Here is a 14,711-nt window from a genome sequence, read left to right as displayed (position 1 = left end):
ATATATTAACCCATGAATCCAGACACGACCGCGGCTCTATCACACGCCTCGGTTAGTTCAATGTACAGGCAGATACAATGTACGTATATTGTATATTTACATAGATTCATATTAATTTCTGGTAAACTAAAAAAAAATATTTGGACGTATTACCAGAAACGCGTATTAGGGATAAATAAAATCGCTATTTACCCGTACAACTGGTGCATGGCTCCTTTTATTCGTGACCAGTCAAACATATCCCTTATCGAGAAGGCCTTGTCCCCCATCACACAAGCGAGCACAGGTAAATCGGTCTTTGCTCATGAGGGTATCACTTCGGGGCAAATAGAGAGCTACTTATCTCTGTTATATATGTTTCTGGTATTACAAATTGTAGCACCTTTTCATTAAAATTTTTGATTTGTTCACAAGTTAAGGGAAATGTGTGCAATTAAAAATAATTAACACAAACGATACATTTTTGTTAGCGCGGCATGCATCAATAACTAGTTGAATATCGTTTTGATACAATACGGAATACAAATTTAAATATTTACATTTGCGCTGCATTGTCGCTATATGAACCAACTAAAGTCTGATTCGGTTCACGAGACTATGAACCTAAACAAGTATTAAAATGAACGTGCGATGAAAGTAAATAAAAAAAATGGCTTAGCTGATAATAATTTTCTGGTTACGGGTGCTGATGTTTCTATAAGATATAAGTAAAAAGAGTATTTTATTTATTTTTGAATTATGTTTGCGGATGTAATACAATGTGAAGATATGTGACACGTTTCGCTCTGATGCGTTGATTGACACTCACTGCATCATTTGTGGGCGTGGTTTTAGAATCATGGATTGTGATTGGTTCGTAGCGTTGGCAATGTTTAAAACATAATTATGGTTACACAATTCAAATCAATACCATTTGCTCACCCTTGAATCGATATACAAATTCTTTATTACATTTACATGTACATGTGTATAAAGCATTAGAGTTTGTACTGCAAGACGAGGTTCGGGCGTTTTGTGTGGCGTGATGCGATGGAGACGGGTACGAAAACTCTATGAGTTAGTGCAGAGACCTATATACTAGTATATAGGTCTCTGGTTAGTGCTTGTTTTAAAAACACCAGAAATATTTTGTCTAAATTGATAATCATCCCACGTACTGATGCCTTACTAGGTATACTTGTGATAATTGACGTCCGTGAGAGTAATAGCAGCTAGGACACGAGTTCGTTGCCAATTAATAAAAATTACGTATGACTATTCATGATCATTCAGCCAATCTACGGCTATACTGTATTTTACGTTTTCTCAAAATCCGAAGGAGCATGTAAATGAATTGTTACATGGTAAAACAATCAGTACAGGTAAAGGTGAAAGGTCGCAAAACTCTGACCACGACCACGTCTCCAGCTGTGAGTCTTCACACCTTTTCCTACGATCTTAATCCCCTACACTCGCCAGGTCCCGGCCGGTGGTGGCCGGTGGAAACACCCGAGTTGAAACACGGGGCGTACTTAATCCCCTACACTCCAGTGACACTCGTAACCCTGAGGGTGAAAGAGAACCATAACACCTGACGCGTACTGTATAGGCATGATGACTTTTTGTTGTGTACCTGTCCTTATGTTATTTTTCTTCCAACTAATTCATGGAGAACTTCTTCCAACTAATTCATGGAGAACATGTTTATATTACAAAATACTCAACTGAGAGTAAAAAAAAAAACCTTAGTTATATCATGAAACATAATGAATCTTACTTGTCTATTGGTAACTTTATATATAAATTGATTTGCATTATATACAAACATACAGAGTTATTTCCCTTTGTTTCTTTCTTGTCCTGTTTGTATGTCATCAGAAATATCTGTAATACTAAAACTGTGTTCCTTGCATCCTTTATATCTCACTTCCTGTCCATCTAAAACTGTGTTCCTTGCATTCTTTATATCTCACTTCCTGTCCCCTTTAGAACTTAATCACTTCCTGTCCTTGCTAGAACTTTATCACTTCCAGTCCGAACTAGTACTTTATTACTTCCTGTCCGAACTAGAACTTTATCACTTCCAGTCCGAACTAGAACTTTATCACTTCCAGTCCGAACTAGAACTTTATCACTTCCTGTCCATGCTAAAACTTTATCACTTCCTGTCCGTGCTAAAACTTTATAACTTCCTGTCCATGCTAGAACTTTTATCATTTCCTATCTGTGCTAGAACTTTATCACTTTCTGTCTATACTAGAATTTTGTCACTTCCTGTCCGTACTAGAACTTTTTCATTTTCTGTCCGTACTAGCATTTTGTCACTTCCTATCTGTGCTAGAACTTTATCACTTTCTGTCCGTACTTGAAATTTATCACTTCCTGTCCGTACTAGAAATTTATCACTTCCTGTCCGTGCTAGCTAGAACTTCTCACTTCCTGTTCGTACTAGAACTTTATCCCTTCTTGTCTGTGCCACCATACTTTGTACACATCACAAGATAGACTAAATTAATATGATAGATAACATTGATCACTTGGCATTGGTTCTTATGTCATATTATAGATGGTAAATAAAAGCACACCATGGGAAAGATTCAACTGAATGGTGTGTTATCAGATACGAGTCCTTTTTGCCTGTTCCTTTTAGAAATGTACACCTATGCTTGTTTACAGACACTGCGGTGTGCGGGACCCATCATGGGCAGAGCTGAAGCACTTTGTATGTTTCCTGAACTCACAGCTACAGGACTTTGAGGTTTCTGCCTTCTGTGGGGCAGCAGCCAAAGAAGATTTACCTGGATTTGACAAATTTGTACTGAAGTTCCTAATCCAGATGTCAAGGGTATGTTGACTTTGGGGATGAAAAATAAATTTCCTTCATTTAAGCTTGATCTAGTGGCCTTTTACCTTCCTAGCAAATATCCTACCACTAGACTTAAGGGAAATTCCTCACAAACTAGTAAAATGACCTATACTTGACACTTTTACATAATATATATTTGACATTATATTTGTGTGATGTTGAATCTTACAGGACTTTGCCACTAGGTCACTGGTGATGAGCGAGGAGTCTCCGATCCAGAGGATGCAAAGACTGGCCCTACATGATGAGGAGACAAAAGGAGCAGCTGATGATGAGAATATCATCCAACAATTCCAGATGAGGAGGACATGGGAAAGCAGGTTTGTAGCCACTTCATCAAACTAGCTGTCATACAAAGACAAATATATATTTGTTTCCATGGCAATTTGTGGGATTAAATGCACCCCTTGAGACAGAAGGGCTAGTGAGCTTATGCTGTCATTGGGTGTCCATCTGTCTGGATTCAATTTTCCCCCTTAAACTTCTTCTCAATATCCAGGAGGCATGTCATGATATTAGACCTGAATGCACCTTGGATGAATCCCAACAAGAATTCAAAGACCTTGACACGTATTCAAGGTCATACAGGGGTATGTATTTTTAAAACACTCCAAGTGTTTCCCATGTATGATTATTTGAAAAGTGTTGAATCTTGATATTTAGCAGATAGCTTTTTAACAAAGTTTTAAGAAAAGTAATGACCTTGACCTATATTTAGCTTGCTTAAACAATCAGATAAGTTCTTACTTTTGAAGTAGATCGAGGCTTTATAGGATGAAACTATAACATCGATAAAAAAAATGACCCAGTTGAAAGGTCAGAGTGATCAACCATAACTTATTCTGAATAACCGAGGTCATGGCATTTGGCCTGTTACATACTGGGATAAAATATTATTAAGTTTAGGATTCACATTTGAATAACCTAAATTTCCTTTGAATATCATATGACAAAGTCTCAGTTGACCTATTGTGATCGCCTTTTGTCCGGCGTTGACCGTCGTGCTGTGTGCGTCGTGCGTCGTAAACAATTTACATTTTCAACTTCTTCTCAATTACCAACAGGCCTAGAGACCTGATATTGGGTCTGGAGCATGATGGGATGAGGGGCTACCAATTTTTTTCAAATGGATGATCTTGACCTTCATTCAAGGTCACAGGGGTCAAATATACTAAAATCATTGATTGACTTCTTGTTGATAACCAAAAGGCCTAGAGACCTTATATTGGGCCTGTAGCATGCTGGGATGAAGGGCTACCATGTTTGTTCAAATGGATGATCTTGACCTACATTCATGGTCACAGGGGTCAAATATTCTAAAATCTTTAAATGACTACTTCTTGATAACCAAAAGGTACAGAGACCCATTATTAGGTCTGTAGCATGCTGGGATGAAGGGCTACCAAGTTTGTTCAAATGGATGACCGTGACCTTTGTTCAAGGTCACAGGGGGCCATATGTGCTAAAATATATCAAAACTCAGGTGACTGTTAAGGCCATTGGGCTTCTTGTCATCACTCTTCAGTACCCAGTTTGGAGAGCATAGAAGTTATGTTAGCAACAGGTGAGAAATTCAGGTCCATTGGGCCTCTTGCATCATCAAGTAATTTAAAAATGTGTGTAAGGATTAATTAAGGTTCAATGTTTATTTCTCTTTTTATAGTCCCCACCCATATCTGTTCTTTAACCCTGATCATCATTCGATGACATTTGTGGGGTTCAAGATCCAGAGGGCAACAGGTGATCTGATGGATCAACAAACTGGAGATATTCTGGAACGACGTATAATGCAACGAGAGCTTCAGGACAGTCTCATCAGAAACAAGGTCAACATTGATGAGAACTTTGATGTACTTGCAAGGTAACGTCACAAAATCCCATTATTGATGATAAATAGCTCCTCTATTTTTTTGCATGATATAAGTAAGAATTTTGACCTCAGTAATTTATCACTGGGTCGGAAACCATTGCCGTATGGTTATAAGAGAGTGTTTTACTAGTAGAGAGAAAATGTTCAATCACTAGGCTAGCATGGTTAAAAGAAAGCCACTAGATTTAGATACCTTACTTTAGGATCTGTCTAATTTTAGGATTTTTATGCATGAATGAATTATCCATACAAGAGCAACTGTACAAAATTTTTCCCAATAATTTCAATGCCAACATTAAATGAGTATGTCAAATTTACATACAAGTGAGTGTTGTAAACAATAATATGCTATTTGTTCTTTCTATTTTACCACTTTGTGTGGAATACAAAATATTTCCTTCAGGCATGAGAAGATTCTGAAACTATGCAGTGTAATGGGAATGGACATGCCCCATGATCCAGATGATACGTATGAACTGACTACAGACAATGTGAAGAAAATCCTGGCCATCTACATGAGGTTCAAGTAAGTTTACTTGCTGACAACATAATTTATACTTGATTTAGTCAAAGACTAGTCTATGAAAATGTCATCTTCAGTTAATATCAATTCAGAAGTCATGAATGTGTTCTCCTTAATTGATCAGGTGTGACATCCCAGTTATCATCATGGGGGAGACTGGATGTGGCAAAACTCGTCTCGTCAAGTTTATGTGTGCACTTCAGTGTCCTCCCGGTGTAGAGCTCAAAAACATGATCCTCATGAAGGTAAGACCTTTCTAGACACATGATGTCTCTGTGCATGGTTAGGAAATGGGGTAACATCCAGCATTATTTGGTGTTGACTTTCTTTAGAAATAACTTGTTGTGGTGAGGGCAGGAGACTGATATTTAATCACATCTGGCTGCACTTAAGGCTTTTGCAAGGTCACTGAGTGCATGTGTAAAATACTTTTTAAAAAAGTCTTCTTCAGAAACATGGAGCCTAAAATAAGATACTTACCCTTAGGAAAGCTATGTGATTAAGGTTGCAGCTCTTTTACGTATAAAAAGGGGCGATTTATCGTTAATGTTCTTTTTTTCCAGCATGTCATATGAATAGAATTGGTATTTTGAAGAAATAAAATGTTCTTTTATGTATACTTCCAATATATATATAATTTCCCTACCAATTCACTTTCATTTGCATTGTGATTATTTGATTCACTGTTAGATTTGGCCCAATTTTCGGCAAATAAAAATATTTCTCAAAAAAAAAGATTCATTACCATATCAGTTTCACTTAACAATCTGAATCTCATTCTGTGGTGTTCTAGGATGGAATGTTTTATCATAATAGAAAACTTTTTACTTTTAACATAAGATGATATTTTTGAACATTTCATGACCAAACTTGTATGGTAAATATAGGTCCATGGTGGAACGAAAACAAAGGACATCATAAAAAAAGTGACAGAAGCAGAAGGAATTGCCAGAAAGAATGCTGATACATATGGACATCATATCCAGACTGTTCTCTTCTTTGATGAAGCTAACACCACAGAAGCCATTGGCCTGATCAAGGAGATCATGTGTGACCGCACTATTGGTGGTAATCAACTCAAACTGTGTCGCAGTCTGAAGATCATCGCAGCATGCAACCCATACAGGAAGTAATCTATCAATTATTATTTCTCTTTTATGTATTCATCAATCTTTTGTATGTTAGTTTTCTTATCATCATTTGATAAAGGGAGGGGTATATAGTTATTACTTTGTAATAAAGGGAGGGGGTATATAGTTATCACTTTGTAGTAAAGGGAGGGGTATATAGTTATTACTGTGTAATAAAGGGAGGGGTATATAGTTATTACTGTGTAATAAAGGGAGGGGTATATAGTTATCACTTTGTAATAAAGGGAGGGGTATATAGTTATTACTGTGTAATAAAGGGAGGGGGTATAGAGGGGTATATAGTTATTACTTTGTAATAAAGGGAGGGGGTATATAGTTATCACTGTAATAAAGGGAGGGGTATATAGTTATCACTGTAATAAAGGGAGGGGTATATAGTTATTACTTTGTAATAAAGGGAGGGGGTATATAGTTATCACTGTAATAAAGGGAGGGGTATATAGTTATTACTTTGTAATAAAGGGAGGGGTATATAGTTATCATTTTAAGTCTTGGAGTCTGTGCAAAACTTTTGAAATAAACATCTCATGAATTGGCCACTGTACATAATGTATTCCTATTGAAAGCCTGCTCTCAGCCTGTATTAAATACACCTCCAAATCTGTATGGAATCCTGATGGTATATAGGGGATACAGATGAAGAAACTTGTTAAATTAGGATGTTTTAAAAGCTTCTTGCACTTGACACCTAGAGAAGCACTGTTATTGAATCTTTTGTTTGTGTTGTGAATGTATTTATCAAAACTTATTTCCATCCTTATAAGGCATTCCGAGGAGTTGATAAAACGACTGGAGCAGGCAGGTTTGGGATACCATGTGGATGCTGAAAAAACTACAGACAAATTAGGCAAGATTCATTAGGATGATCTGGATAATGTTACAAAAATCTATGTTTCTCAACACTTGTTTAGCATGCAATCGTAAGGACAAATACTACCATTGAATATCAATGGAAAAGATGTCTGGATCAACTCTCCACCCATATATACAATACAGCATCGTCTGTGTTCCAGGAATCCCTATGAACATACAGGATATACAAATTATGTTTTTAAATATTCTTTATGTGTATGCCAGGTATGTGTTTGTGTCTTGATTTGCTCTTTGCCGATATTTTTTCTGATATCACCTTGGATAGTTCAAACTAAAGCTTATTTTCTGAAGCATAATTTCATATGATTTGAACAGGTTCATCAATATTCATTTACCTGGTAGATTTGTTCGGACTGACCATGGGTTTATCGTATATTTACAATGTATATTGTAGGTCGGGTACCACTTCGCCGCCTTGTGTACCGTGTGCAGCCCTTACCTCAGAGCCTTCTGCCCCTTGTCTGGGACTTCGGACAGCTCGACACACGTGTAGAAGAGCTCTACATCAGACAGATGGTTCTCAGATATGTATGTACAAACATAGTGTGTTATTTGTGTAAAGATTAAGTAGCTGTCCTCAGAATGAACTATATAGAGAGTGATTTGTGTAATATACAGTTACCTTGTTTTTGTTACTGTCTCTGGTATGTTTTACACTTTCTATATTGGTTCATTTGTTTAATCAATGAAATTAATTTTCAGATTCGTGCTGGCAAGCTGCCACTCCTGGACAACTTGGAAAATGTTGTCAGTAAGATACTGACTGTTTCTCAGGACTTCATGAGGCAACAGAAGGTATGTTATTTTGTAAGAGTTATCTTGATAATCTAAAAACTGAAATCAGCGCATTTATATTCATTTTGTGTATTTCTGAGACTACAGAGTATAATTTTAGATCACCTGGTCCAAAGACTAACATGAGCTGTCTGTCTGTTAGCTATTTCGTAAACAACTTCTTAACCACTGATTAGAGTTTAACCTAATTTGACTGGAAGCATTCCGAGGTGGTCGTGTGGGTATTCAGTATTGTACAAATGGTGGGACTGGCCCCGCATTATAGGGGACATATAACAAATTCTTTTAAATCCTTCCTCTTGTGTAGGAATAAAAAGACTTAAATGGTTAATATTTGGTTTGAAGTAATTTAAACTTTGGTGAATGGAAACCCGCCATTTTGTATAAATGATAATGCTTGGCCTTCAAGGGTCTGAGGAGTGAGGCCTAATAGGGAAATGGAAATATGGATAGTTCTTTAAAATCCTTCTTCTGTTTTGATTCAATGGCAGGATGAATTTAGTATGAATCCTTGGGTTAAGGGAAATTAATTGCATATTAACAGCGAGTCTAAGATCCCTGTTGCCTGGGGGTTGGGCTCTTTTAAGGGGAAATTCGGCTAATTCTTTAAAATTTTGCTTTTGAAGTCCCCATATCGGGGATACTGGTGCCCTATGGTAATCACTTCCATCCATCCTCTCCCCGCTTTTCTGTTCATTTTGTTTTAAGGGACTATAAAGAGGGAAATCCAGCATATATAAAAATTGTTTTTGGCTGTTTTTCAGGACGAGTGTAGCTTTGTAAGTTTACGAGATGTAGAGAGGGTACTCGAAGTGATGAGTTGGTTCTACGACCAAAGTCAGTCAGACTCAGGACTGTTTGATTTGTTAGAGGGGAGCTCGGATGAAAAATCAGATGAAGAGGATATGTCAGATGATGAAGGACAGAGTGTAACAAAGGTATTTTTTTGCAAATACATATCAAAGAAAGACTGGCTACATCACTAGTAAGTTGTCATGGATGAACATTTTATTTGTTGTAAAAAAAAAAATTAGGTAAAATATAGTATAGGTTTTCTGGATAATGAAGCATATACAGTCAAACCTCGATGATTCGAACTTCGTTGATTCGAATTTCTCGCTGTATCGAACTTTTTGCTTGGTCCCGAATGTTCTCACTATATAACACTACTAACGAAACTATGTATGATTCAAATTTTTATAAATCGAAGTTTTCGATGTATCGAACTTTTTTCATGACCCGTTAGCTATGATATTATAGGTAATTGACATCTCATGATTCGAACAAAAAATTTACCTGTACTGACCACTGGACAGGTGTTTGGCGTGACCCCTGCGGCAAGATTTCACACCTCTCCCCCCAAATGCCCTGACTGACAATAGGGATAACGATAGCGTGTGTTGTCACTCCCGGTCATGGGGTTAATTAATAATCAGACCAAATTGATAGATAAAAGGTGTATTTAGAAGCCATGACATTTAATCATTCCGGTAAAACATTTCGGTAGTCGTCTCTGATAATCTCCGCCGCCATTGAAACCAGCGGTCGGTGAGTAAATTTTACGGAACTGTAAAACAACCGGACCAATTTTAAACACAAATAATTAGCGATGGCTTCACTCATATTCAAAGTGTCACGTTTCAAACTTATACATAAATATCCAAGTAAATCGATTATTTGTCATTCAATCATGCATTCTCCAACCGATCGGCATTCGTATTTTATATGCACATAAGGTAAACGCATGTGTCTTTAGCAGAAAAGCCTAACGACTTACGTAAGTGTGCATTGTACTTCTTTTGCTTTATCTGTTAAACGCGATATAAGTGTTTTGTAACCGATACATATTTAATTAATAAAATGCTTAGGTATAATTAATGAAAATAATTTTTATTTTGTTGTGTTTGAGGCATAAATTAACTAAACTTTTCGATGTGAGCCTGACAGGCGACGATCAACACGAAGACACTGAGGACATGTAACGTTAACAGATATGGTCATTATCAAGAAAACATCGATCTATTGTCAACCATGAATAATTCGAAGTCCCGCTGTTTCGAAGTTTTTCTGTTAGTCCCTTGAACTTCGAAACATCGAAGTTTGACTGTATGTATCTAGGCATATACAGACTTGTTAACTTCAGGTGATAGAAAGATGGAATTAGATTAGAAATATCTCTTTACAGGATATTGATGATGTAACAAGGTCACTACTGCTGGCATTAGGGGTATGTTACCATGCTTGTCTGAAGAAACGAGAGGAATACAGGACTGCAGTGGTACCACACTTCATACAACCGTGTCAAATACCAGGGCCCGATCCAGCTCACAGAATGTTGGAGGAAATAGAACAATGTCAGGATGTTTTCCTCGAGAATGTACAACTTGGAAAGAACATAGCACATAATCAGGCATTGAAGGAAAATGTCTTCATGATGGTGACTTGTATAGAACTAAGGATACCACTTTTCTTGGTCGGCAAACCAGGGAGTTCGAAATCACTGGCCAAGACAGTGGTAAACAATGCCATGCAAGGGCATGCTGCTCACTTTGATCTATTCCGTGGCTATAAGGAGGCAAGTCTTTGATATACATAGAGAATTATAAATGTTCCATAAAGGTCATGGTTACTGTGGCTGTTATCAAGCTGGAAATTTACTGTCAAAGATAATCTAAGGCAGATACAGAGGGCTTAACTTCTCAAAATTTCATATTATGATATCTCCATGATATGGAGATGTGTTGTAAAGATTAGAAAATTTCCCAAGGCCAAGGTCACATTTACTATTAATTCGAAATAGGAACATATTGTCAAAATATTTCATTGGAACCTTTATAGTCAAAACTGTAGTCCAAACATTCCGAAATTTCATATGATTACCCGTATTCCAAAATCTCAAATGGTCACTTCACTGCTTTTATAGTGCTATATAAGGAAAATTTCTAGATGAACTGTCAGGCATACAGCAAGACCCTTGCTGACCTGTCAGTACTCCTGTTATGCTTTTGTGAATAACCTCTTTTTATACCCCCGCAACGAAGTTAGGGGGGGTATACTGGAATCAGGTTGTCCGGCCGTCCATCCGTCCGTCCGTCTGTCTGTAGACGCATTTTGTCCGGACAACTCCTCCTAAACCGATGGGCCAATTCCGATGAAACTTCACACAAATATTAATGATCATGTGTAAATGTGCATGCCACTTTATTTTTCTCAAATTTCTGGTTGCTATGGCAACTGGTCACTATAAACAGGTTTTCCGATAAGAACCATAACTTTAAGTTTGTCCGGACAACTCCTCCTAAACTAAATGGCCAATTTCAATGAAACTTCACACAAATATAGAGGACCATGCATGTGTAGATGTGCATGCCACTTTCTTTTTTTCAAAATTATGGTTGCTATGGCAACTGGTCACTATAAACAGGTTTTCTGATAAGAACCATAACTTTAAGTTTGTCCGGACAACTCCTCCTAAACCGAAGGGCTGATTTCAATGAAACTTCACACAAATATAGAGGACCATGTGTAGATGTGCATGTCACTTTCATTTTTTTTCTTCAAAATTATGGTTGCTATGGCAACTAGTCACTATATTACTGGGTTATCTTAGTTAGCCTCTAATTAACAGTTCCAATTCACCATTGACTCGTGCAGATTGCTGGGGTATTAGTCAGCCATCCTGGCGACAGTTCTAGTTTTTCGTAAATTAATGTTAAACTTAGAAATATATTAAAGTTTATTTTCCTGTTACACACAGTAGTTATCTCTACCAGATGACTGCCAATAGTGTATAAACATGTTTGGAGGGGTCTACCTGGATGAACATTTTCTTATTTTGTCAACTTTACTGCTAGGTCCAAATGATGTCATATCAGTGCAGTCCACTTTCCACTCCTGATGGTATTTCTGGAATGTTCCGACAATGTGCCCAGTTCCAGGAGGACAAGGACCTAACCAGATTTGTGTCTGTTGTTGTCCTGGATGAAGTTGGTCTTGCAGAGGACTCACCACGTATGCCACTCAAGGTAACAAATGTACATCAGGGAGAACAGATTATAAGGTAGAAAGTAAAATCCCATAAAATTGGTTATACCCCTGCAACGAAGTTAGGAGGGTATATACTGGAATTGGGTTGTCTGTCCATTAGTCTGTCTAGAGACACATCTTGTTCAGACAACTTCTCCTAAACCAATTCCAATGACACTTCACACAGATAGAGATGACCATGTGTAGATGTGCATGAAGATTTTTAAATTCCAGATTTTTGTTGCCATGGTAACTGGTCACTATAAACAGGTTTTTATTGTCAAGACAACTCTTCAAAAACCTGTGGACTGATTTCAACAAATCTTATGTCTAAATTCTCTTTATTATGAACAACCATTCTGAATTTCAGAAATAGGGGCATGCATGCACAGGTTATCTTAGTTAGCCAATAGCAGTTGTCCATTAACTCGTGCAGACTGCGGGGGTATTAGCCATCCTGATGACAGTTCTAGTTAATTTGACCTTGATTTGCACTGTGGGTGTTGTCAAGGAAGATCCTTTTTCTTCCTGAACACCTGGGTATCGTTTCACAAAGCTTCGTAACTTACGAATTTTGCGTAAGTCACATTTACGAATTACTAAACGTTTCACAAAAACTTCGTAACTTACGAACGTTCGTAAGTTACGCAAAAACCTTGCGTAACTTTACGCCATATCAACCCTGTCATAACTTACGAAAACAATTTAAAATCGTGCGCAAACATGCCTTTTTGAACAGAAAATGACGTCGTACTCATTTACAAATTAGCATAAGAGAACGACTATGCCTTGTGAGCGATTGTTTCGAGTCGGAAACCGGGTTTTGAATGTCGAGGAGGGATGCCGGCAAAATACACCTTGTCATGAAACTAATTGTACGCATATCCGCAGACTGTGCCAACATATGGTCTATTTTAAGAACATTATGTATGTCTATGGGCATTGAGCTAAATCTGTGAAAATTGCGTTGTTGCTGTTTGTTTTACCTCATGATAAACAATAAGAATGGGAATTTTATAGAAAAAATGATCTTCTATCAATAATACGATTGTTTTGATAGAACAAAATAAAGTTCAAAGTCTGTGTACGTGACCCGGGAATAGGACCGGCGTACAATTTTCACCCCAGAAGTGTCATCCTTTTTTACCTCCAAGTTAGAGAGTGATATATTTTTACCGGGAGAACGAACGATTTTGACGTAAGATACGAAAAAAGTTACGAACACCTTTGTGAAACGCACTTACGAAATTCGTATGTTTTGCGTAACTTTTTCGTAAATATTTACGAACGTTCGTAAGTTACGAAGCGTTGTGAAACGATACCCTGGTCTTCTTCTTGTACTTGTGCAAATTTCTGCTTGCGCATTCATTTTGTTTGTATTTTGCTTTTATTTCTTGATTTTAAGTCAGAATATTATGTGAGGGGTATTAAATCAGGCTCTGTCCGTTCGTCCGTCGATCTGTCTGTCCATCTGAGGGTCTTTTCCAGGCTTTAACTTCAAAATCGTTTCTCTCAACTCCATAAAACTTTCTGTATATATAAGGTAGATGCCTTTTTCAATTGAAGACATCAGGATGACCTATAGTCATTGTGCTTGTCCGTCATCATGCGTTTTGCTTAAACTTTTCACATTTAAAACTTCTTCTCAAGTTCCACCAATGGGATTCGGCTCTAACTTACCTGAAATGATCCTGACCAGGTGCTGTTATTTTTGGCATCAGTCTGAATTCATGTATATACAAGGTCACAGGAATCAAATCAGCCAAAATGATCAAACCCGGGGGACCATTACGGCCCATGGGCCTCTTGTCAAGTGAAACACACTGTTACTATAATGTTGATATATGTATGCATCATATTTGAGTTTCATGCCAATAGCTGGGTTAAGACTCCTTGATTTAATGTTGATATTCTCTGATGTATTTAATCAATTTATGATACTTATATCGTCTCACAAAAAGGATATGATGATTATATTTGGAATAAATCTGGAATAAGTTATGAATGCTTATTTATAGTTTAGAAGTCCTCCAGTCTGATAATTGATCTGTTGTCATTTTTTATACCCCCGCAACGAAGTTAGGGGGGTATACTGGAATCAGGTTGTCTGTCCGTCCGTCCGTCTGTCTGTAGACGCATGTTGTCCGGACAACTCCTCCTAAACCGATGGGCCAATTCCGATGAAACTTCACACAAATATTAATGATCATGTGTAGATGTGCATGCCACTTTATTTTTCTCAAAATTATGGTTGCTATGGCAACTGGTCACTATAAACAGGTTTTCTGATAAGAACCATAACTTTAAGTTTGTCCGGACAACTCCTCCTAAACTAAATGGCCAATTTCAATGAAACTTCACACAAATATAGAGGACCATGTGTAGATGTGCATGCCACTTTCTTTTTTCTCAAAATTATGGTTTCTATGGCAACTGGTCACTATAAACAGGTTTTCCGATAAGAACCATAACTTTAAGATTGTCCGGACAACTCCTCCTAAACTGAATGGCCAATTTCAATGAAACTTCAAACAAATATAGAGGACCATGTATAGATGTGCATGCCACTTTCTTTTTCTCAAAACTATGGTTGCTATGGCAACTGGTCACTATAAACAGGTTTTCTGA

General features: G+C 37.3%; 1 protein-coding gene across 1 annotated transcript in view; it reads left to right on the top strand.

Moving 5' to 3' along the window:
• The window catches only part of LOC117328412 (E3 ubiquitin-protein ligase rnf213-alpha-like), a 311,982-nt gene that overhangs the window by 175,853 nt on the left and 121,418 nt on the right, over positions 1–14,711 (top strand). The window contains exons 32-43 of the mRNA XM_033885941.1: positions 2,656–2,824; positions 3,017–3,165; positions 4,509–4,706; positions 5,119–5,241; positions 5,363–5,483; positions 6,126–6,367; positions 7,154–7,236; positions 7,657–7,790; positions 7,965–8,057; positions 8,822–8,995; positions 10,243–10,632; positions 11,912–12,082. Of these exons, the coding sequence (XP_033741832.1) occupies positions 2,656–2,824; positions 3,017–3,165; positions 4,509–4,706; positions 5,119–5,241; positions 5,363–5,483; positions 6,126–6,367; positions 7,154–7,236; positions 7,657–7,790; positions 7,965–8,057; positions 8,822–8,995; positions 10,243–10,632; positions 11,912–12,082 (2,047 nt within the window). The remainder of the gene's footprint in view (positions 1–2,655; positions 2,825–3,016; positions 3,166–4,508; positions 4,707–5,118; positions 5,242–5,362; positions 5,484–6,125; positions 6,368–7,153; positions 7,237–7,656; positions 7,791–7,964; positions 8,058–8,821; positions 8,996–10,242; positions 10,633–11,911; positions 12,083–14,711) is intronic.

This window comes from Pecten maximus, chromosome 5, assembly GCF_902652985.1.
Source record: "Pecten maximus chromosome 5, xPecMax1.1, whole genome shotgun sequence".
Lineage (NCBI taxonomy): Eukaryota > Metazoa > Mollusca > Bivalvia > Pectinida > Pectinidae > Pecten > Pecten maximus.
This window is presented reverse-complemented; position numbering and strand designations above follow the sequence as displayed.